This window comes from Salmo trutta, chromosome 31 (genome assembly GCF_901001165.1).
Source record: "Salmo trutta chromosome 31, fSalTru1.1, whole genome shotgun sequence".
NCBI classification, from domain to species: Eukaryota; Metazoa; Chordata; class Actinopteri; order Salmoniformes; family Salmonidae; genus Salmo; species Salmo trutta.
Window position 1 is genome coordinate 25,987,708 of NC_042987.1, and position 25,136 is coordinate 26,012,843.

Below are 25,136 nucleotides of genomic sequence, written 5' to 3' on the forward strand. Positions count from 1 at the left end.
TTAAAAACATCCAGCAGTACTCTCCGTACTCTCTGTCCCCTTCATAAGACAGTCTGACTTCAATATCCATCTATTCCAGATGGTGCGACTTGTTTATGGTAGACAGAGGGAGATCTTATCTGTCCTAAAGTGCACCATATTCCCTATGTAGAACACGCCCTTGTCAAAAGTAATTTACTTATTACATAGGGAATAGGGTGCAATTTGGGACGCGGCGTTAGATATCCCCTGTGCCTTTTTCCTGTGTCTTTTTAAAAAGCTAATTTCCGGCCTCCAGTCTTCAAAGATGAACAAACAGGAAGTCTATTTCTGTGGCTTCAGCTATACATCCAGGGCTGGATCCCTATTCCCTATATAGTGCACCACTTTTGACCGGGGCTCTGGTCACAATTAGTGCACTATAAAGGGAATAGTGAGCCATTTGGGAGGCAGACAAAGTGTTTTTCAAACTGCCACTTCAGGCTTCACTTTGATTGGAAACATAAGAATCTACCCAGCAAACCAAAATTGGACCAAGGTTCCCAGATCCTGTCACAGAAGGTTCCCAGAACATTTGTTAAGTCACGGCAAACGTTGTCATAACACAAAAGCTGTCCAGTTGTGGTGATGTTTATATAATACATTCACTTGATGTTTCAAAAACGTTCCTAGAACACATTTAATCTGTTCTTTTTAGGTTCACAGAATGTTTAATTTGGTTGCGGGAACAGTCTGTTGAGAACAATCTGGGGACATCACAAAAGATAAGTTCCTAAAACACAAAAACTGTCCAGCAGTGATGAGGATTCTACAATGTTTCTTTTAGGGTGCAAAACACATTCAGGAGATGTTACAAGAATGTTCCCAGAACAGATTTAATCTGTTCTTTAAAGGTTCCCAGAATGTTTTATTAGGTTGTGAGAACACTCTGGTGAGAACATTTTGTGGACATATAAATACATATATTTAATCAAAAACATTCACTGAATGTTGTTTCAATGTTATCATCCTAATGTTAGATAAAACCCAAACTAGAACTTAATGGGAATGTTACCTAATGCTCTGGGAATGTTCCCGGTTAGCTGTGTAGGGTATGGCACCATGGTGGTAGCAGGCCTGGTGTCCCGGACATCATAATAACCTTTTCACAGCAGGGGCTAACTATTTTCACATGTCCTCTCGCTTAAAATACTATATTAAGGATATACTTATATTAAGGATAATAATATATTAATACTATATTAAGGATATACTTATATTAAGGATAATAATATATTAATACTATATTAAGGATATACTTATATTAAGGATAATAATATATTAATACTATATTAAGGATATACTTATATTAAGGATAATAATATATTAATACTATATTAAGGATATACTTATATTAAGGATAATAATATATTAATACTATATTAAGGATATACTTATGTTAAGGATAATAATATATTAATAATATATTAAGGATATACTTATATTAAGGATAATAATATATTAATAATATATTAAGGATATACTTATATTAAGGATAATAATATATTAATACTATATTAAGGATATACTTATATTAAGGATAATAATATATTAATACTATATTAAGGATATACTTATATTAAGGATAATATATTAGTAATATATTAAGGATATACTTATATTAAGGATAATAATATATTAATAATATATTAAGGATATAATATTAGTTTCATAACCCTGCTAGATCCTAGATGTCATTCTCCCAAAGATTTTGTTTTGATAGAAAGTGGATTATTTTTTCAATAGACTGGAGATGATCTTCCTCAGAGTGGGTGGGTGGGTGGTCAGGTGGGTGGGTGTGTGGGTGTGCAGTATGAGGTGGCTGAACTCACAGAGCAGTGTGTGGAGCTGACATTACCCTTCTTGTAATGTTTTGCCCCAAATAGCCCCCTATTTGGGGCTACTGTGCAGAGCTGGCATAGTGGGGATGGAAAACGGGTTTCTGTCTCGTAGTGTACGGTCTGGAAATGGTTTGGTCTTCATCACTGTTCTGTTCTCCTGGCTCTCTTCCAGATCTTCATTGGGAACCAGAACCATGACACCCCAGAGCTGCGTACGCTGGGCCCTCTGCTGACTCGCTTCCTCAGGGTCTACCCAGAGAGAGCCACCCCCGATGGCCTGGGGCTCAGACTGGAGCTGCTGGGCTGTGAGATCCATGGTGAGTTAGCACAAACATCTCAGCACACACACACAATCACAGCAAGACAGACAGACAGACAAATAGAAAGACAGACAAACATGTGCACACACACGCATGCACATTAATTGTCATGGCAACAGTTTTACTTAACAACGGCAGCAACAGAGTTGACTAAGCACACAAACAGATCTAGGACCAGGCTAGGGTTATTTCAGTATTAAAAGACCCCTCTGACAGGGTCTAGAGTTAGACATCAACCATAGTGACCACACACAGATGGAATCCCAGACAGGTTTCACTTACCTACTCCTAACTACAGACCTGAGACCTGCGTTAGTGGCAAGACTTGGGCAGTAGATATTTAGCCTTTGCTGCATGCTTGATGACTGTCGTATACCGTACCCTGCCTGTCATTTAGTGTGGGAAGTGTAATGATTGTGTTATGTGCTATGTGTTATGTGGGAGGGTTAGGACATGAAAGGCTGACGCGTGCCAGAGCAGGCTGCCCTGACTCTGGGCTGGAGGGGGAGGGGGGATGGACCAGTCACAGTGGGTGGGTGAGGGAGGGGAGGTGGACCTGTCATAGTGGGAGGGGAGATGGACCAGTCATAGTGGGAGGGTGAGGGAGGGAGGGGAGGTGGACCAGTCACAGTGGGTGGGTGAGGGAGGGGAGGTGGACCAGTCATAGTGTGAGGGTGGGTGAGGGAGGGGAGATGGACCTGGGAGGGTGGGTGAGGGAGGGGAGGTGGACCTGTCACAGTGGGAGGGTGGGTGAGGGAGGGAGGGAGGGAGGGGAGGTAGACCAGTCACAGTGTGAGGGTGGGTGAGGGAGGGGAGGTGGACCTGGGAGGGTGGGTGACGGAGGGGAGATGGACCTGGGAGGGTGGGTGAGGGAGGGAGGGAGGGAGGGAGGGAGGGAGGGAGGGAGGGGAGGTGGACCTGTCACAGTGGGAGGGTGGGTGAGGGAGGGAGGGGAGGTAGACCAGTCACAGTGGGAGGGTGGGTGAGGGAGGGGAGGTGGACCTGTCACAGTGGGAGGGTGGGTGAGGGAGGAAGGGAGGGGAGGTGACCAGTCATAGAGGGTGGGTGAGGGAGGGAGGGAGGGAGGGAGGGAGGGAGGGAGGGAGGGAGGGAGGGAGGGAGGGGAGGTGGACCAGTCATAGAGGGAGGGTGGGTGAGGGAGGGGAGGTAGACCAGTCACAGTGGGAGGGTGGGTGAGGGAGGGGGGGAGGTGGACCCGTCATAGTGTGAGGGTGAGGGAGGAGAGGTGGACCCGTCATAGTGTGAGGGTGAGGGAGGAGAGGTGGACCAGTCATAGTGTGAGGGTGAGGGAGGGGAGGTGGACCCGTCATAGTGTGAGGGTGAGGGAGGAGAGGTGGACCCGTCATAGGGTGAGGGAGGGGAGGTGGACCCGTCATAGTGTGAGGGTGAGGGAGGGGAGGTGGACCAGTCACAGTGGGAGGGTGACTGAGGGTTGGGGATATCTGGGTCTGGTATGGGGTATCTGGTTACCCTTGTAGGGAGGAGGATAAGAAACAGACGGTGGGGTAGTGGAGGGGAGAGGGGGTGGAATGGGTGGCAGGCGGCGTAGCAGTTAAGAGCATTGGGATAGTAACCGAAAGGTTTCTCATTCAAATCCCTGAGCCGACTAGGGGAAATCTGCTGACGTGCCCCTGAGCAAGGCACCTAACCATAATTGCTCCGGTAAGTCACTCTGGATAAGATCGTCTGATAAATGTAAAAAATGAGAGAAGAAGAAGAGTGTGGCTGGCTGCTTACATTCTCCAACTCCTTTTATCTGTCCTAAATCAATACAATCTCCACATCAAATAGCATCTGCATGTACACACTTACTAGGGAGCGGGCACACACACACTCACAAGGGCGCATCGGAAAATTGACTATGAGCAATCTAGTCCAATTCATTTTCCAAATCACCTTCACACCTTTATTTCAACCCCTCTGTTCCACCCCTCTCTGCCTGCATCGGACTAGGGTTTATCTGTAGTGATCATGCTACCAGTAGCTACCAGCCTCTCTCCATAGTCTCATGTTACAGAATAATTTCCTGTCTCCACCCAGACCATGTGGCCTGGAAGCCTGCTTGGTGTCACCATGTCAGACACATTACCATCTAAAACCCCATATCCCCTAATCCAATCACAGAAGGTTGACCTGTAGACGGTCTGCTTGCTACATCCTAACAGCAGAGGTATCATTTCCCTGAGGATTCTTATCCTCTCTCACCCAATTTCAATTCAATTTCATAGCTTTATTGGCATGGGAAACATATCAAATTTATTTATATAGCCCTTCTTACATCAGCTGATATCTCAAAGTGCTGTGCAGAAACCCAGCCTAAAACCCCAAACAGCAAGCAATGCAGGTGTAGAAGCACGGTGGCTAGGAAAAACTCCCTAGAAAGGCCAAAACCTAGGAAGAAACCTAGAGAGGAACCAGGCTATGAGGGGTGGCCAGTCCTCTTCTGGCTGTGCCGGGTGGAGATTATAACAGAACATGGCCAAGATATTCAAATGTTCATAAATGACCAGCATGGTCAAATAATAATAATCACAGTAGTTGTCGAGGGTGCAACAAGTCAGCACCTCGAGTAAATGTCAGTTGGCTTTTCATAGCTGATCATTGAGAGTATCTCTACTGCTCCTGCTGTCTCTAGAGAGTTGAAAACAGCAGGTCTGGGACAGGTAGCACGTCCGGTGAACAGGTCAGGGTTCCATAGCCGCAGGCAGAACAGTTGAAACTGGAGCAGCAGCACGGCCAGGTGGACTGGGGACAGCAAGGAGTCATCATGCCAGGTAGTCCTGAGGCATGGTCCTAGGGCTTAGGTCCTCCGAGAGAGAGAAAGAAAGAGAGAATTAGAGAGAGCATACTTAAATTCACACAGGACACCGGATAAGACAGGAGAAATACTCCAGATATAACAGACTGACCCTAGCCCCCCGACACATAAACTACTGCAGCATAAATACTGGAGGCTGAGACAGGAGGGGTCAGGAGACACTGTTGCCCCATCCGATGATACCCCCGGACAGGGCCAAAGAGGCAGGATATAACCCCACCCACTTTGCCAAAGCACAGCCCCCACACCACTAGAGGGATATCTCAACCACCAACTTACCATCCTGAGACAAGGCCGAGTATAGCCCACAAAGGTCTCTGCCACGGCACAATCCAGGGGGGGGGCGCCAACCCAGACAGGAAGACCACGTCAGTGACTCAACCCACTCAAGTGACGCACCCCTCCCAGGGACGGCATGGAAGAGCACCAGTAAGCCAGTGACTCAGCCCCTGTAATAGGGTTAGAGGCAGAGAATCCCAGTGGAGAGAGGGGAACCGTCCAGGCAGAGACAGCAAGGGCGGTTAGTTGCTCCAGAGCCTTTCCGTTCACCTTCACACTCCTGGGCCAGACTACACTCAATCATATGACCTACTGAAGAAATGAGTCTTCAGTAAAGACTTAAAGGTTGAGACCGAGTCTGCGTCTCTCACATGGGTAGGCAGACCATTCCATAAAAATGGAGCTCTATAGGAGAAAGCCCTGCCTCCAGTTGTTTGCTTAGAAATTCTAGGGACAATTAGGAGGCCTGCGTCTTGTGACCGTAGCATACGTGTAGGTATGTACGGCAGGACCAAATCGGAAAGATAGGTAGGAGCAAGCCCATGTAATGCTTTGTAGGTTAGCAGTAAAACCTTGAAATCAGCCCTTGCCTTAACAGGAAGCCAGTGTAGGGAGGCTAGCACTGGAGTAATATGATCAAATTTTTGGGTTCTAGTCAGGATTCTAGCAGCCGTATTTAGCACTAACTGAAGTTTATTTAGTGCTTTATCCGGGTAGACGGAAAGTAGGGCATTGCAGTAGTCCAACCTAGAAGTAACAAAAGCATGGATACATTTTTCTGCATCATTTTTGGACAGAAAGTTTCTGATTTTTGCAATGTTACGTAGATGGAAAAAAGCTGTCCTTGAAACAGTCTTGATATGTTCGTCAAAAGAGAGATCAGGGTCCAGAGTAACGCCAAGGTCTTTCAATTTTATTTGAGATGACTGTACAACCATCAAGATTAATTGTCAGATTCAACAGAAGATCTCTTTGTTTCTTGGGACCTAGAACAAGCATCTCTGTTTTGTCCGAGTTTAAAAGTAGAAAGTTTGCAACCATCCACTTCCTTATGTCTGAAACACAGGCTTCTAGCGAGGGCAATTTTGGGGCTTCACCATGTTTCACTGAAATGTACAGCTGTGTGTCATCCGCATAGCAGTGAAAGTTAACTTTATGTTTTTGAATGACATCCCCAAGAGGTAAAATATATAGTGAAAACAATAGTGGTCCTAAAACGGAACCTTGAGGAACACCGAAATTTACAGTTGATTTGTCAGAGGACAAACCATTCACAGAGACAAACATATCTTTCCGACAGATAAGATCTAAACTAGGCCAGAACTTGTCCGTGTAGACCAATTTGAGTTTCCAATCTCTCCAAAAGAATGTGGTGATCGATGGTATCAAAAGCAGCACTAAGGTCTAGGAGCACGAGGACAGATGCAGAGCCTCGGTCTGACGCCATTAAAAGGTAATTTACCACCTTCACAAGTGCAGTCTCAGTGCTATGATGGGATCTAAAACCAGACTGAAGCATTTCGTGTACACTGTTTGTCTTCAGGAAGGCAGTGAGTTGCTGCGCAACAGCTTTTTCAAACATTTTTGAGAGGAATAGAAGATTCGATATAGGCTGATAGTTTTTTGTATTTTCTCGGTCACTATTTGGCTTTTTCAAGAGAGGCATTATAACTGCCACTTTTAGTGAGTTTGGTACACATCCGGTGGATAGAGAGCCGTTTATTATGTTCAACATAGGAGAGCCAAGCACAGGAAGCAGCTCTTTCAGTAGTTTAGTTGGAATAGGGTCCAGTATGCAGCTTGAAGGTTTAGAGACCATGATTATTTTCATCATTATGTCAAGAGATATAGTACTAAAACACTTGAGTGTCTCCCTTGATCCTAGGTCCTGGCAGAGCTGTGCAGACTCTGTGTGATGTGTTTACATTGCCAAAGCAAGTGAAATAGATAAAATAAAAGTGAAACAATAAAAAATAAACAGTAAATATTACCCTCACCAAAGTTCCAAAAGAATAAAGACATTTCAAATGTCCCATTATTTATTTATAAATAAACATAAATATAGGTTGTTTTTATAATGGTGTTTCTTATTCACGAGTTGCCCCTTTCTTGTGGCAACATGTCACAAATCTTGCTGCGTGTGGTATTTCACCCAATATAAATGGGAGTTTATCAAAATGTGATTTGTTTTCAAATTCTATGAGTCTCTAATATGGTCATACATTTGGCAGGAGGTTAGGAAGTGCAGCTCAGTTTCCACTTCATTTTGTGGGCAGTGTGCACATAGCCTGTCTTCTCTTGAGAGCCAGGTCTTCCTACGGCGGACTTTCTCAATAGCAAGGCTATGCTCACTGAATCTGTACATAGTCAAAGATTTTCTTAATTGTGGGTCAGTCACATTGGTCACGTATTCTGCCACTGTAAACTCTCTGTTTAGGGCCAAATAGCATTCTAGTTTGTTCTGTTATTTTTTTGGTAAATTATTTCCAGTGTGTCAAGTAATTATCTTTTTGTTTTCTCATGATTTGGTTGGGTCTAATTGTGTTCCTGTCCTGGGACTCTGTGGGGTGAGTTTGTGTTTGTGAACAGAGCCCTAGGACCAGCTTGCTTAGGGGACTCTTCTCCAGGTTCATCTCTCTGTAGGTGATGGCTTCGTTATGGAAGGTTTGGGAATCGCTTCCTTTTAGGTGGTTGAAGAATCTAACGGCTCTTTTCTGGATTTTGATAATTAGCAGGTATCGGCCTAATTCTGCTCTGCATTCATTATTTGGTGTTTTACATTGTACACTGAGGATATTTTTGCAGAATTCTGCATGCAGAGTCTCAATTTGGTGTTTGTCCAATATTGTGAATTCTTGGTTGGTGAGCGGACACCAGACCTCACAACCATAAAGGGCAATGGGTTCTATAACTGATTCAAGTATTTTTAGCCAGATCCTAATTGGTATGTCAAATTTTATGTTCCTTTTGATTCCATAGAAGGCCCTTCTTGCCTTGTCTCTCAGATCGTTCACAACTTTGTGGAAGTTACCCGTGGCGCTGATGTTTAGGCCGAGGTATATATATTTTTTTGTGTCATCTAGGGCAACGGTGTCTAGATATCATTTGTATTTGTGGTCCTGGCAACTGGACCTTTTTTGAAACACCGTTATTTTTGTCTTACTGAGATTTACTGTCAGGGCCCAGGTCTGACAGAATCTATGCAGAAGATATAGGTGCTGCTGTAGGCCCTCCTTGGTTGGGGACCAACTCTCTCTTTACCTCTCTCTACCTCCAGAGCCCACAACTCTCCCACCGACCACGGCTGTAGCAACCAAGTTTGCTGTAACCACGTTCGCTGCCACCACAACCGCATCTGTGACCATGCCCACCCTGACGTCAGAGTGTGACGACCAGGAGGCCAGCTGTCACAGTGGAACAGGAGTGGAGGACTATGACACAACAGGTGCTGACCACCACCCTCCTTTTCTCTCTCCATCCCTCTATCCTTTCCCCTCTCTCTCTCTCACACACTCTCTCACAACCCCCCATTCAATTCAATTCAAGGGGCTTTATTGGCATGGGAAACATATGTTTACATTGCCAAAGCAAGTAAAGTAGATAATAAACGAAAGTGAAATAAACAATAAAAATGAACAGTAAACATTACACTCACAGAAGTTCCAAAAGAATAAAGACATTTCAAATGTCATTATGTATATACAGTTGAAGTCGGAAGTTTACATGCACCTTAGCCAAATACATTTAAACTCAGTTTTTCACAATTCCTGACATATAATCCTAGTAATAATTCCCTGTTTTAGGTCAGTTGGGATCACCACTTTATTTTAAGAATGTGAAATGTCAGAATAATAGTGGAGAGAATTATTTATTTCAGTTTTAATTTCTTTCATCACATTCCCAGTGGGTCAGAAGTTTGGGGCTGCGTTTGAGAGCAATGTCCTTTAGGGTCTGAGCGAAGGTGGACACTGCTGCCTTGTATAGGTGGGCCTGGTCATAAAGGCTGTTCAAGTCCCTGGTGGAGTGGTGGGCCAGGTAAACATTTGATTTTGAGGCACAGTCACGGGAAATACTTGCGTTTACCCACTGTATGGTAGCAGGATGGTCAAAGTAGAAGAAGCTTTTTCAATCACTCCCTTGAGTGCTGTGGCCACCCTTCCCTGCTGTGCTCTCAGGTGGTTTGTGACTGTGTGTATTATTATGTGGCTGGGTGACCCTAGTTGGTCCTCAGACAGAAGGTCTAGGGCGCGCTGGGTGACCCTAGTTGGTCCTCAGACAGAAGGTCTAGGGCGCGCTGGGTGACCCTAGTTGGTCCTCAGACAGAAGGTCTAGGGCGCGCTGGGTGACCCTAGTTGGTCCTCAGACAGAAGGTCTAGGGCACGCTGGGTGACCCTAGTTGGTCCTCAGACAGAAGGTCTAGGGCGCGCTGGGTGAACCTAGTTGGTCCTCAGACAGAAGGTCTAGGGCGCGCTGGGTGAACCTAGTTGGTCCTCAGACAGAAGGTCTAGGGCGCGCTGGGTGAACCTAGTTGGTCCTCAGACAGAAGGTCTAGGGCGCGCTGGGTGAACCTAGTTGGTCCTCAGACAGAAGGTCTAGGGCGCGCTGGGTGAACCTAGTTGGTCCTCAGACAGAAGGTCTAGGGCGCGCTGGGTGAACCTAGTTGGTCCTCAGACAGAAGGTCTAGGGCGCGCTGGGTGACCCTAGTTGGTCCTCAGACAGAAGGTCTAGGGCATGCTGGGTGACCCTAGTTGGTCCTCAGACAGAAGGTCTAGGGCGCGCTGGGTGAACCTAGTTGGTCCTCAGACAGAAGGTCTAGGGCGCGCTGGGTGAACCTAGTTGGTCCTCAGACAGAAGGTCTAGGGCGCGCTGGGTGAACCTAGTTGGTCCTCAGACAGAAGGTCTAGGGCGCGCTGGGTGAACCTAGTTGGTCCTCAGACAGAAGGTCTAGGGCGCACTGGGTGAACCTAGTTGGTCCTCAGACAGAAGGTCTAGGGCGCGCTGGGTGAACCTAGTTGGTCCTCAGACAGAAGGTCTAGGGCACGCTGGGTGACCCTAGTTGGTCCTCAGACAGAAGATCTAGGGCGCGCTGGGTGAACCTAGTTGGTCCTCAGACAGACGGTCTAGGGCGCGCTGGGTGAACCTAGTTGGTCCTCAGACAGAAGGTCTAGGGCGCGCTGGGTGAACCTAGTTGGTCCTCAGACAGAAGGTCTAGGGCGCGCTGGGTGAGCCTAGTTGGTCCTCAGACAGAAGGTCTAGGGCGCGCTGGGTGAACCTAGTTGGTCCTCAGACAGAAGGTCTAGGGCACGCTGGGTGACCCTAGTTGGTCCTCAGACAGAAGGTCTAGGGCGCGCTGGGTGAACCTAGTTGGTCCTCAGACAGAAGGTCTAGGGCGCGCTGGGTGAACCTAGTTGGTCCTCAGACAGAAGGTCTAGGGCGCGCTGGGTGTTTGGACACCAGAGTTTAGACACTCTTTTTTTTTTCTTGTATATATTTTCTGTTGTCAGGAGGGCTATCAAGGTGGCTGACGGGGGGACAGGGGGGTGCTCAGAGGGGATGCGATCCCTTGGGCTTGGGGTTCTTCATTTGTCTGTTCTGCTGTGGTGTAGACATGGTCAGGGTCTGAGGACTGTTCTGCTGTGATGTAGACGTGGTCAGGGTCTGAGGACTGTTCTGCTGTGATGTAGATGTGGTCAGGGTCTGGGGACTGTTCTGCTGTGGTGTAGACATGGTCAGGGTCTGGGGACTGTTCTGCTGTGATGTAGACGTGGTCAGGGTCTGAGGACTGTTCTGCTGTGATGTAGATGTGGTCAGGGTCTGAGGACTGTTCTGTTGTGATGTAGACGTGGTCAGGGTCTGAGGACTGTTCTGCTGTGATGTAGATGTGGTCAGGGTCTGAGGACTGTTCTGCTGTGATGTAGACGTGGTCAGGGTCTGAGGACTGTTCTGCTGTGGTGTAGACGTGGTCAGGGTCTGGGGACTGTTCTGCTGTGATGTAGACGTGGTCAGGGTCTGGGGACTGTTCTGCTGTGGTGTTGAGACTTTTGTCGAGAGCTGAGGTGGGCTGTTCTGCTGGCTTCTCTGCAGAGGTGACCACCTCGCTAATGGGTTGTTCTCTGTCACACGCCATCCCCCTTACCCTCTCCTCCAGCAGTCTGATCCTCTCCTCTAGTGCTCTGTTCTCCTGCTCTTTCTCCTGTTGAAGTCGTCTCACTTCAGTCCAGAGTACAGATATGTCTCTCTCCACCTCCAGCTCTCCAGGTCTAATTAAGGGGGTGTTGTTGTGCTGGACTGTTGTCTGGGTCTGTGCTGACTGGAGTGTAATCACCTGCTGTTCCAGCTCCACCTGCCTTACCTCCAGCTGGGTGAATTTATCCTTCATTTCAATGAGGGAGTAGTACTCTGTGCTGGGAGGTTGACTTTCCACTTGGGGTTGCTCGTCTGTGGGGTTATGTTATGAAGAGATCTGGTCTGACCCGCTTGGGTTGGGGGTATTTTTCTCAAGGGAGAGCTTCTCCTGCTGAGCTATTTCTTAGATTAGGTGAAAGTTCAGCTAAAACTGTTTACGGTTGCCCTGTACCAATACTGTTCCAGACTTATAGAGATTTATATTAGCTCACTCCAAGTCCTCGTTGTCTAGTATCCTGAGTTTCCACCCATCGGTAACACCCCCCCTCTTAACAGAGGGGTAGTGTGTTAATATAGCTCTGCACCATGCCAGGGGATGGTCTGTGTGGAAGATAAGGTTGCTTATGTTCCCATTTTTATAATAGTCAGCAATAATTCTCTTGATTTTGCATAAGGAGCTTCATTTTGTACTATTTTCTTGTCTTATTATTCTTTCCATACAGAGGGTACTGTATTTTAATTACCTCTGAACAGCAGGAGGGTGCTTCTAAAGCCTCTCCATTTGGTTGGGGCTCTACTGCCATTGTTTGGTTCAAGGGCCTTGACACCTCTCACTTCACACATCAGTGATAATTGAAGTTGTATCTATTCTGTCCAAGCAAGCTTGGTAGCATTATCATTCAGTCCTTATAAAGTAAAATATATCATTGTAATGTATTTTTCTTCTTGGCTTTTGAAAGTAAAAAATAGCTTCAGACTAAGCATTACTCACTCAGTTCCAGGTTGGATGGTGTTTTCAGGTTTCTGTTTGTTTGACAGAGCATTTGCTGTACAGTTTGGGAATAATAATCCTTGGGTGTAGGAAGCATTCCAGGTAATTCCATCCAAAGTCAGATTGTAGGTTTGGAGCTTTGATTTGGAGTGAAGGTTATGTTGTTTAGGGTAGCATCCTGAATATGTCCCTGCCAAAAAATCTAACTTTGTCTAACTCTAAATCGATCTATTTTTTAAAACATGCTGAACAATGTGGGAGCTCAGCTGCTCATGACCTCTCTCTCTCCATCCCTCCTTCTCCGCTAACAACCTCTATCTATCTACAGGATCTATTTTGTTTGCATCCCTGACTGTGCCCGTCTGTGTCTGACAGGTGGCACCACATTGGCAGACCCAACCCTGGAGGAAGAACTTGTGCCAGGTGAGAACGCCCATAAAGTACCGCCTCATTCACTTCATCCATCGATCTCTCTCTCTCTCTCTGTGCTTTGGCCAACTCCTCTGTTGTTTGTTAGCATGTTGGGTATGACAGAGACCAACAGTGGAGTTGGCTAAAGGACAAACAGATCTGGCAACCAGGCACAAAAGAGAAGGAACATTTCCGTTACTGTTCTAGATTGGACTACTTTCAGCGAGTGGCTGCCAAATCAAATTTGAATTTGATTTGAAATGGCGCCCTATTCCCTTTATAGTGCATAACTGTTGACCAGCAACCAGTCTTTGGCTTTGAGATGGAAAAAACTGAACTAGAGAAACAGGAACATTGGGTCTCAATGAACTGAGTAAAGGGGTCATATGTCAACAACCAGAGGGCCAAACAACAGTTATTTATTCTCTGACTGCTACAGCAACGTCTGAGAACTAAACAAACACTCTTTGTTTTCATAGCAGTAGCATTCATTTGGATGTGTTGGTTAATCACTGCCACCGTGTAATGTTTTGCCCCAAATAGCACCCTATTCCCTTTATAGTGCACTACTTTTGCCCAGGGCCCACAGGGTTACTGTGCAGAGCTGGCATAGTGGGGATGGAAAACGGGTTTCTGTCTCGTAGTGTACGGTCTGGAAATGGTTTGGTCTTCATCGCTGTTCTGTTCTGATGGCACTCCTCCCTTCTCTCTGGAAGGTCCCTTCACTCTTCCTTCTCTCTGGAAGGTTCCTTCACTCCTCCCTTCTCTCTGGAAGGTCGCTTCACTCCTCCTTCTCCTGGTACTAAACACGTGTTGGATCTGTGAATCTTTCTTTAGTCAAATATGAAATACTGTATCTAAGTTTGAGTGCCTTCAAGAGACTGTAAGGAAACTAGAAATTGTAATTTTTCTTAAGAAAAATTGTGTGCTTTCTTCAGCAGTCCGAAAGTATTTTTATGGTAGTGGAAGTTTAAATTGTTATTAGGAAATTAGAAATGACATGTTTTCACTTCCTTACCTCACTCTCTTTTCACATTGTGTAGAATAGTTGCACTCAGCCAGAGGAAACGAGCGTGGTTACTTACAAGGTTGACCTCTTTTCCAGAGTACCTGTGGTTTGCTTGTGACTTTGGCTGGGCGGGCAACCCGTCGTTCTGTGGCTGGACACTGGAGAAGGACACTGGTGCTGAGTGGATGATTCAGACCAGCGGGGCCCCCACCGTCCACAAAGGGCCCAACCTGGACCACACAGGTGGGTGGGAGGAGAAGAGAACAGAGTGCACACACACACACACACACACACACACACACACACACACACACACACACACACACACACACACACACACACTCACAGTAGTAAATATGGACTAACACAATGAACATGGACTCAGAAAATACTTTGCTTGTCTCTTAGCTTGTCTCTTACTCCCCTCTACAGGAGTTCCAGGGAACTTCATCTACATGCAGCTGGCTGCTGAGACCGAAATGGAAGAGGAGGAGGATGAGCAGGAGGAGGGGGAGACAGAGGTAGAGGAGGTGGAGGAGAGGATGGAGGAGAGGGTGGCACGCCTAGCCAGCCTGCCTGTCACCGCCCCAGACACCAACCTGTGTGTGTCCTTCTGGTACCACATTTTCGGGGAGCACGCTGGCACCCTGCACATCAAACAGAGGAGACAGACAGAGGAGGGGCGGGCGGAGGCACTACTCTGGACCGTCAGTGGACACCAGGGCAGCAGATGGAGGGAGGGACGACTGTTGGTGCCCCACTCCAGCATACCCTATGAGGTAAAGCACTAGGCTAGGTTACGAGTCTCTTCAAAATACAGATGTAGGATCTTAATTTGAGCCAGTTTGCTCCAGCAAGAAAAAAATCCTGCAGCAACAGGAAATGTGAATTATTATGTGTAATATAATTAATAAAACATACAATAAAAAAAGGAAAACGCTGCACAATGCTGTTCATGCTCCCAGGTGATTCTATTTACACAATGTTTTGACCCTTAGGTCTTCATCAGGCATCCAAGTTAATGGACATTTTCTGGGGGGTTTATATATTTTTTTCATATGGTAAAATCTTGTCTGAAACTTTAAAGTGGAAATTACAGAAACCTTTTTAAACCTCAAATACACTACAAGTTTTAAATGTCCTGCATTGCAGGAAATGTCTCCTGCAACAGGGTGATCAAATTATGATCTTACATCTGTAGGTTACGGGCCTCTTCGGCCTAGGTTACGAGCTTCTTAGACCTAGGTTATGAGCCTCTTAGACCTAGGTTACGTTCCAAATGACACCCTATTTCCTATGTACAGTAGTGTGCTACTTTTGACCAGAGCAGCATGGTCCCTGGTCAGAAGTAATGCACAATACAGGCCCTAGTCAAAAGTAATACACTATATAGCAGTATTTCACCTGTGTGTTTGTGTTGTTGTTCCTAGGTGGTGATTGAGGGAGTGGGAGACAGGAGCACAGGACACATCGCGCTGGACAATATAAAGATCCTGGATGGACTCACACCAGAGGAGTGTAAGGGTAAGTGTCACTGCTAGTGTTGAATATTTTCCTGGTATTTTGCAAATGTTCAATCCTGAGAATAAATAACTTTTTTCCCGGGTAACCCGGTATTTCCTGCCAAAACCGGAAGTGCCATTCAAAAGAATTTAAATAGGCCTATGTCTGAATTTGATTAGAGCTTTGAACAAAAAAAATCAACCCTGATGCTACCTGAGCCTGATGAGTCATACATTAAATGCATTTTATGAGCCCTACATTAAAGACATTTAATGAGACCAAGCCCAAAAAAGCCCAAATGATTGCGCCGTTATCCAATAGAGCAATTTTCAATAGGCATACAGTGCCTTCGGAAAGTATTCAGACCCCTTGACTTTTCCCCCATTTTGTTACATTACAGCCTTATTCTAAAATTGATTAAATATAATAAAATACCTCAGCAATCTAGACACAATACCCCATAATGACAAAGCAAAAACAGGTTTTTAGACATTTTTGAAAATGTATATATAAAAAAAGTATACCAGTTTAATTTAAGGACATTTTGTTACGTTACAGCCTTATTTTAAAATAGATAAAATATTACACACGATACCCCATAAGGACAAAGCGAAAACTGTTTTTTATACATTTTTGCAAAGTTATTTATTTAAAAAAAATGAAATACCTTATTTCCAGATTTGAAATTCAGCACAGGTGCATCCTGTTTCCATTGATCATCCTTGAGATGTTTCTACAACTTGATTGGATTCCGACTGTGGTAAATTCAATTGATTGGATATGATTTGGAAAGGCACACACCTGTCTATATAAGGTCCCATAGTTGATAGTGCATGTCAGAGCAAAAACCAAGCCATGAGGTCGAAATAATTGTCCGTAGAGCGCCGAAACAGCATTGTGTCGAGGCACAGATCTGGGGAAGGGTACCAAAAAATGTCTGCAGCATAGAAGGTCCCCAAGAACATAGTGGCCTCCATCATTCTTAAATGGAAGAAGTTTGGAACCACCAAGACTCTTCCTAGAGCTGGCCACCCGAACAAACTGAGCAAGGGAGGTGACCAAGAACCCGATGGTCACTCTGACAGAGCTCTAGAGTTCCTCTGTGGACATGGGAGAACCTTCCAGAAGGACAACCATCTCTGCAGCACTCAGGCCAATCGGGCCTTAATGGTAGAGTGGCCAGACGGAAACCACTCCTCAGTAAAAGGCACATGACAGCCCACTTGGAGTTTGCCAAAAGGCACCTAAAGACTCTCAGACCATGAGAAACAAGATTCTCTGATCTGATGAAACCAAGATTGAACTCTTTGGCCTGAATGCCAAGCGTCACGTCTGGAGGAACCCTGGCACCATCCCTACAGTGACGCATGGTGGTGGCAGCATCATGTTGTGAAGATGTTTTTCAGCGGCAAGGACTGGGAGACTAGTCAGGATCGAGGCAAAGTTGAACAGCGCCAAGTACAGAGAGATCCTTGATGAAAACCTGCTCCAGAGCACTCAGGACCTCAGACTGGGACTAAGGTTCACCTTCCAACAGGACAACAACCCTAAGCACACAGCCAAGACAATGCAGGAGTAGCTTCGGGACAAGTCTCTGAATGTCCTTGAGTGGCCCAGCCAGAGCTCGGACTTGATACCGATCGAACATCTCTGTAGCAAGACCTGAAAATAGCTGTGCAGCAACGCTCTCCATCCAACCTAACAGAGCTTGAGAGGATCTGCAGAGAAGAATGGGAAAAACTCAAAAAAATACAGGAGTGCCAAGCTTTTAGTGTCATACCCATAATGAATCAATGTTGTAATCGCTGCCAAAGGTGCTTCAACAAAGTACAGAGTAAAGGGTCTGAATACTTATGTAAATGTTATTTTTCAGTTTTTAATATTTAATAAATTAGCAAAAATTTCTAAACCTGTTTTTGCTTTGTCATTATGGGGTATTACGTCCTCTTTCTCTCTCTATTGTTGCTTCATTCCTTCCTCACTTTCAACAGTTAAATGAAACAAGTTTTGTCCTTATCTTCATCATTCTAATGACATGCTTGAATAATATATGACTAGAATTAGATGCATAAGGCTGTCACTTCTCTTCATAAAGATTGAATTGTTATGGGTCTGAATAAATAACTGCTTCAGCCTACCGCCATCGCGTGTTCGCTCTTCTTTCAAACTACCTGTGAGTTCTGTTGGCTGCTGTAGGCTATTTAACATTCAGCAAATAAGAGCTTGAGTTCATAGCCGCGGGAAGTAGTTTGGGGTGGGGGTGCTGTGATTTTATTGCCGTGGAGGAAGCAGAAAAACAAATATGCAGCTCCGAAGACGTCTATATGAGTCCGCTAATACAGGACTAGTGTGCACTACTTTTGTGAAAAGAGTGTTTACCAGGATTTGTAACTTGAGTCTGATAATTATCTGTGCAAAACAGTTAATCTGATAATACTTGTGGAATATAAAAATACTTGCTTGATATACAGTATGTTTTCCAGTTTCCTGAAATACTTTTTAAATGCAACTTATTTCTGCGTGAACTGAAATGGTCTATTCATTCATTTTCCATTTTAGTAGATACTCTTATCCAGAGCAACTTAAAATAGTGAATGAATACATTTTCATACTTTCTTGTACTGGTACCCCGTGGGAATCAAACCCACAACCCTAGCATTGCAAGTGCAACTGAGCCACATCGTCACAAACCACTTGATGTCTCAATGTACTCAATTACTGTAGTGTGCATTGTTTTTCTTCATGGTGATGGAAAGTCTACAGGTACAGACATAGATGACCAGCCTATGTACAATACAGTAACATTAACAGTAAGTGGTTTAGTAGGGATGGTAAATTAATATTGCACAAAAAGGGGTTGTTTTCCATGCTATTTGATCAAGAAAAATATTTATTTTGATGTGGCTGTTTTGTCTTTGCCCATAACTTTGCACCTTTTGATATAAATGCTGAAGAACAGGGTTTTGTTCTTTCTGGATTCCATTATAAAGACAATCACAGAGAAAGGGACAGGGCAACAACTCTTACAATTCCAACTATTGAATCCTGCAAGATACTGTTCTTTAATTATACAACTACATTTTTTGACAAAGCGGAGGTGCTGAATTCTTTTGCTTTTGCCTGGGCTACAGAAATCTATATTTGGTCCGCTAATTCTAAAAAAGGCCCATGCAATACTTTTGTGAAAAAATATTATTTTCAAATTAAAATATATTTGGATTTTACAGGGGGTGTTTCAGCACCCCTACTTCCTGTGGCTATGCTTGAGTCCATCTTCAAATAGTCTATTGGAATAAGAAATGCAAAAGAAAAATATGTCCAGCAAGCTATTCTAGTCTAGCTTTTCCTGCATGGGACTCTAAGAGCAAAGGAGCATTTTTTTAAGAGCATTTTTTTTAAGCCAGCGGAGCACAGGTGCGTGCATATTGTGCAAGTGACAGAGGCTATAAATTAGAAACTTATTATGCATAACCCATCATGAATTAGCTAAATATAAGGCTAATACTGCATTGAAAAAAGGTAGGATAGGACATCAATATATATATAGGGCTATATATCATCGCAGCTTGCTAACTGCAACCGAGTGGCTTCTGTTAGCTAACACCAATTAGCCTTTAGTTAGCCTCAAGCTAGGCCCATATACCAGCTAATTCTTGGACTACAATTCCTCTTTTGCCAATTGGCCTGGACCCTTTATTGTCGACACGTAGCCCCGCCGATCCATCACGGCTGGTCTGCCGACGTAATCGTCCGATGTAGTCTCAACAGGCTTTTCTGTTGCGATGTCGCTGACGACCCATCTGCTAGCCCCGGCCTGCTAGCTTTCTGAACGCCGTGTCTCCCGCTCACCTAGCGTAGTAGTGACTACCGAACGGCTCCCTGACTCACCTACTGCTGCTCATTGGACCCTATGATCACTCGGCTACACAGCTGATGCCCCCTGGACTGTTGCAATAACACGGTACCTCATTTTGTTTATCTGTCGGTCCCAGCCTCGAACTCAGGTCCTGTATGTACCTAACTGACCCACTCTACCCATTCATCGCCATTTACCCGTTGTTGTCTTAGCTCTCCCGATCAACACCTGTGATTGCTTTATGCCTCTCTCTAATGTCAATATGCCTTGTCTACTGCTGTCTCGGCTAGTTCTAATTAATTTATTTCACTGTAGAGCCCCCAGTCCTGCTCAATATGCCTTAGATTGCTCTTTTGTTCCACCCCCCACACATGTGGAGACCTCACCTGCCTTAATTGGTGCCTCCAGAGACGAAACCTCTCTCATCGTCACTCAACGCCTAGGTTTACCTCCACTGTACACACATCCTACAATACCATTGTCTTTACATTATGCCCTGAATCTATTCTACCACACCCAGAAATCTGCTCCTTTTATTCTCTGTTCCCAACGCACTAGACGACCAGTTCTTATAGCCTTTAGCCGTATCCTTATCCTACTCCCCCTCTGTTCCTCTGGTGATGTAGAGGTTAACCCAGGCCCTGTAGCCCCCAGTACCACACCTATTCTCCAGGCGCTCTCATTTGTTGACTTCTGTAACCGTAAAAGCCTTGGTTTCATGCATGTTAACATCAGAAGCCTCCTCCCTAAGTTTGTTTTATTCACTGCTTTAGCAAACTCCACAAACCCGGATGTCCTAGCCGTGTCTGAATCCTTTCCAGAAATAAGTCCCTCACTGTTGCCGCTTGTTATAGACCCTCTTCAGCCCCCAGCTGTGCCCAGGACACCATATGTGAATTGATTGCCCCCCATCTATCTTCAGAGTTTGTACTGTTAGGTGACCTAAACTGGGATATGCTTAACAACCCGGGCATCCTACAATCTAAGCTAGATGCCCTCAATCTCACACAAATTATCAAGGAACCTACCAGGTACAACCCTAAATCCGTAAACACAGGCACCCTCATAGACATCATCCAGACCAACTTGCCCTCCAAATACACCACTGCTGTCTTCAACCAGGATCTCAGCGATCACTACCTCATTGCCTGCGTCCGGAATGGGTCCGCGGTCAAACGACCACCCCTCATCACTGTCAAACGCTCCCGAAAACACTTCAGCGAGCAGGCCTTTCTAATCGACCTATCCCGGGTATCCTGGAAGGATATTGACCTCATCCCGTCAGTAGAGGATGCCTGGTTATTCTTTAAAAGTGCTTTCCTCTCCATCTTAAATAAGCATGCCCCATTAAAAAAAATGTAGAACTAAGAACAGACACAGTTGAAGTCGGAAGTTTACATACACCTTAGTCAAATACATTTAAACTCAGTTTTTCACAATTCCTGACATTTAATCCTAGTAAAATTCCTTGTCTTAGGTCAGTTAGGGTCACCACTTTATTTTAAGAATGTGAAATGTCAGAATAATAGTAAGAGTGATTTATTTCCGCTTTTTTTCATCACATTCCCAGTGGGTCAGAAGTTTACATACACTCAGTTAGTATTTGGTAGCATTGCCTTTAAATTGTTTAACTTGGGTCAAACATTTCGGGTAGCCTTCCACAAGCTTCCCACAATAAGTTGGGTGAATTTTGGCCCATTCCTCCTGACAGAGCTGGTGTAATTGAGTCAAGTTTGTAGGCCTTCGTGCTCGCACATACTTTTTCAGTTCTGCCCACACATTTTCTATAGGACTGAGGTCAGGGCTTTGTGATGGCCACTCCAATACCTTGACTTTGTTGTCCTTAAGCAATTTTGCCACAACTTTGGAAGAATGCTTGGGGTCATTGTGCATTTGGAAGACCCATTGGCGACCAAGCTTTAACTTCCTGACTGATGTCTTGAGATGTTGCTTCAATATATCCACATAATTTTCCTTCCTCATGATGCCATCTATTTTGTGAAGTGCACCAGTCCCTCCTGCAGCAAAGCACCCCCACAACATGATGCTGCCACCCCCGTTCTTCACGGTTGTGATAGTGTTCTTCGGCTTGCAAGCCTCCCCCTATTTCCTCCAAACATAACGATGGTCATTATGGCCCAAAGGTTATATTTTTGTTTCACCAGACCAGAGGACATTTCTCCAAAAGTATGATCTTTGTCTCCATGTGCAGTAGCAAACCGTAGTCTGGCTTTTTTATGGCAATTTTGGAGCAGTGGCTTCTTCCTTGCAGAGCGGCCTTTCAAGTTATGTTGATATTGGACTCGTTTGACTGTGGATATAGATACTTTTGTACCTGTTTCCTCCAGAATCTTCACAAGGTCCTTTGCTGTTGTTCTGGGATTGATTTGCACTTTTCGCACCAAAGTACGTTCATCTCAAGGAGACAGAACGTATCTCCTTCCTGAGCGGTGTGACGGCTGCGTGGTCCCATGGTGTTTATACTTGCGTACTATTGTTTGTACAGGTGAACGTGGTACCTTCAGGCGTTTGGAAATTGTTTCAAGGATGAACCAGACTTGTGGTGGTCTACAATGTTTTTTATGAGGTCTTGGCTGATTTATTTTTATTTTCCACTGATGTCAAGCAAAGAGGCACTGAGTTTGAAGGTAGGCCTTGAAATACATCCACAGGTACACCTCCAATTGACTCAAATTATGTCAATTAGCCTATCAGAAGCTTCTAAAGCCATCATTTTCTGGAATTTTCCAAGCTGTTTAAAGGCACAGTCAACTTAGTGTATGTAAACTTCTGATCCACTGGAATTGTGATACAGTGAATTATAAGTGAAATAATCTGTCTGTAAACAATTGTTGGAAAAATTACTTGTGTCATGCACAAAGTAGATGTCCTAACCGACTTGCCAAAACTATAGTTTGATAACAAGAAATTTCTGGAATGATTAAAAAGGTTTCTACCTAAGTATGTAAACTTCGGACTTGAACTGTATAGCCCTTGGTTCACTCCAGACTTGACTGCCCTTGACCAATACAAAAACATCTTGTGGCGTACTGCATTAGCATTGAATAGCCCCCGCGATATGCAACTTTTCAGGGAAGTTAGGAACCAATATACCCAGTCAGTTAGGAAGCAAAGGCTTGCTTTTTCAAACACAAATTTGCATCCTGTATCACAAATTCCAAAAAGTTTTGGGACACTGTAAAGTCCATGGAGAATAAGAGTACCTCCTCCCAGCTGCCCACTACACTGAGGCTAGGAAACACTGTCACCACCGATAAATCTATGATAATCAAGAATTTAAATAAGCATTTTTCTACGGCTGGCCATGCTTTCCACCTGGCTACACCTACCCAGGCCAAAAGCTCTGCAACCCCCGCAGCAACTTGCCCAAGCCCCCTGCTTCTCCTTCACCCAAATTCAGATAGCTGATGTTCTGGAAGATCTACAAAATCTGTACCCCTACAAATCAGCTGGGCTAGACAATCTGGACCCTGTCTTTCTAAAATTAGCCGCCGCAATTGTTGCAACCCCTATTACTAGCCTGTTCAACCTCTTTCGTATCGTCTGAGATTCCTAAAGACCCAAACTGTTACAGACCTATATCTTTCCTGTCCTGCCTTTCTTATATCTTCGAAAGCCAAGTTAACAAACAGATCACCGACCATTTTGAATCCCACCGTACCTTCTCCGCTATGCAATCTGGTTTCAGAGCTGGTCATGGGTGCACCTCAGCCACGCTCAAGGTCCTGAACGATATCATAACCGCCATCGATAAAAAACAGTACTGTGCAGCCGTCTTCATTGACCTGGCCAAGGCTTTCGACTCTGTCAATCACCGCATTCTTATCGGCAGACTCAACAGCCTTGGTTTCTCAAATGATTGCCTCGCCTGGTTCACCAAATACTTCTCAGATAGAGTTCAGTGTGTCAAATCGGAGGGCCTGTTGTCCGGACCTCTGGCAGTCTCTATGGGGGTGCCACAAGGTTCAATTCTCGGGCCGACTCTTTTCTCTGTATATATCAATGATGTCGCTCTTGCTGCTGGTGATTCTCTGATCCACCTCTACGCAGACAACACCATTCTTTATACTTCTAGCCCTTCTTTAGACACTGTGTTAAAAACTTCTTAACCTCCAGACGAGCTTCAATGCCATACAACACTCCTTCCATGGCCTCCAACTGCTCTTAAATGCACCCGCCCGCCCGGCTAGCACTTCCAGACTCACATTAAGCATCTACAATCCAAAATGAAATCTAGAATCGGCTTCCTATTTCGCGACTAAGCCTCCTTCACTCATGCTGCTAAACATACCCTCGTAAAACTGACTTTACTTTGGCGATGTCATTTACAAAATAGACTCCAACACTCTACTCAGCAAATCGGATGTAGTCTATCACAGTGCCATCCGTTTTGTCACCAAAGCCCCATATACTACCCACCACTGAGACCTCTATGCTCTCGTTGGCTGGCCCTCGCTTCATATTCGTCGCCAAACCCACTGGCTCCAGGTCATCTATAAGTCTTTGCTAGGTAAAGTCCTGCCTTATCTCAGCTCACTGGTCACCATAGCAACACCCACCCGTAGCACGCGCTCCAGCAGGTATATTTCACTGGTCATCCCCATTACCAACTCCTCATTTGGCCGCCTTTCCTTCCAGTTCTCTCCTGTCAATGACTGGAACGAACTGCAAAAATCACTGAAGCTGGAGACTTATATCTCCCTCACTAAATTTAAGCATCAGCTGTCAGAGCAGCTTACCAATCACTGCACCTGCACATAGCCCATCTGTAAATAGCCCATCCAACTATCCTCATCAACATATTGCTATTTTTCTGTTGCTCTTTTGCACCCCAGTATCTCTACCTGCACATCATCATCTGCACATCTATCACTTCAGTGTTAATGCTAAATTGTAATTATTTCGCCACTATGGCCTATTTATTGCCTTACCTCCCTAATCTTACTACATTTGCACACACTGTATATAGATTTTTCTATTGTGTTATTGACTGTACGTTTGTTTATCCCATGTGTAACTCTGTGTTGTTTTTGTCGCACTGCTTTATCTTGGCCAGGTCGCAGTTGTAAATGAGAACTTGTTCTCAACTGGCCTACCTGGTTAAATAAAGGGGAAATAAAATTTTAAAATAAAAAATATATATATATCAATCTAGAACAGGATCATCTATTTTGGATGGAGTTAATGGAGAGAGTGCTCAAGACTGCGAGAGAGTGCTGTGAGATGGGCTGTCTGTTCCCACCCTGAGCATTGATGATTCATCATGCAGAGGCCGTAGAGAAGCCAGATTTAAACATTGCATATAATTGAACAGTTCCATTTCACGCCATGCTGTATATAAATAATAAATATAAATCATTTATTATCATTGACCGGATTCCCGTGAAAAGGGAGTGGTTTTGGGCTGTAAATCTCGGTAACCGGGTTCCCACCCATCAACCCTAGTCACTGCCCACCTTGACTCTGCTAAGGTTGCAAATCCTATTGGAAGGGAACAGGCAGGAAATATGAAATCCTTCAACCAGGACTTCTGGACATCTTTGGGAAGGTAACCAGAATGGTAGTTTGTTACAATACTGATCCTGCTTATGATGTAGAACAACTTTGTTTCTCCCCCAGATCCAGATATACCAGAGGCTCCCACGTCCCAGCCAACAGAGATCTGCATATACCGTGAGTGCAGTACCTCACTGCTCATTGAGCTTGTAATATTTGTTTTAAATCTCTAACATTCTAAATTCGAGCTCATGCTAGGCCATATACTGTATGTATCCAGCTGTTAAAGTTTTTTTTAAGGATCTTCCATCCTTAACAACTAAAGTGAAGAGGGACAAGAAAGTAAAGAGGAGAGATGCTGTGTTAGAAGGGCGTGGGCCAGATTGAAACCCATGCCAGCACTGGCATACAGTACATGTGTGCTTT

General features: G+C 44.8%; 1 protein-coding gene across 1 annotated transcript in view; it reads left to right on the plus strand.

The window, feature by feature from the left end:
* The window catches only part of LOC115169830 (neuropilin-1a), a 74,890-nt gene that overhangs the window by 44,978 nt on the left and 4,776 nt on the right, over nt 1–25,136 (plus strand). The window contains exons 11-17 of the mRNA XM_029725838.1: nt 2,032–2,176; nt 8,575–8,742; nt 12,790–12,837; nt 13,931–14,077; nt 14,267–14,613; nt 15,265–15,358; nt 24,834–24,887. Coding sequence (XP_029581698.1) covers nt 2,032–2,176; nt 8,575–8,742; nt 12,790–12,837; nt 13,931–14,077; nt 14,267–14,613; nt 15,265–15,358; nt 24,834–24,887 — 1,003 coding nt within the window. The remainder of the gene's footprint in view (nt 1–2,031; nt 2,177–8,574; nt 8,743–12,789; nt 12,838–13,930; nt 14,078–14,266; nt 14,614–15,264; nt 15,359–24,833; nt 24,888–25,136) is intronic.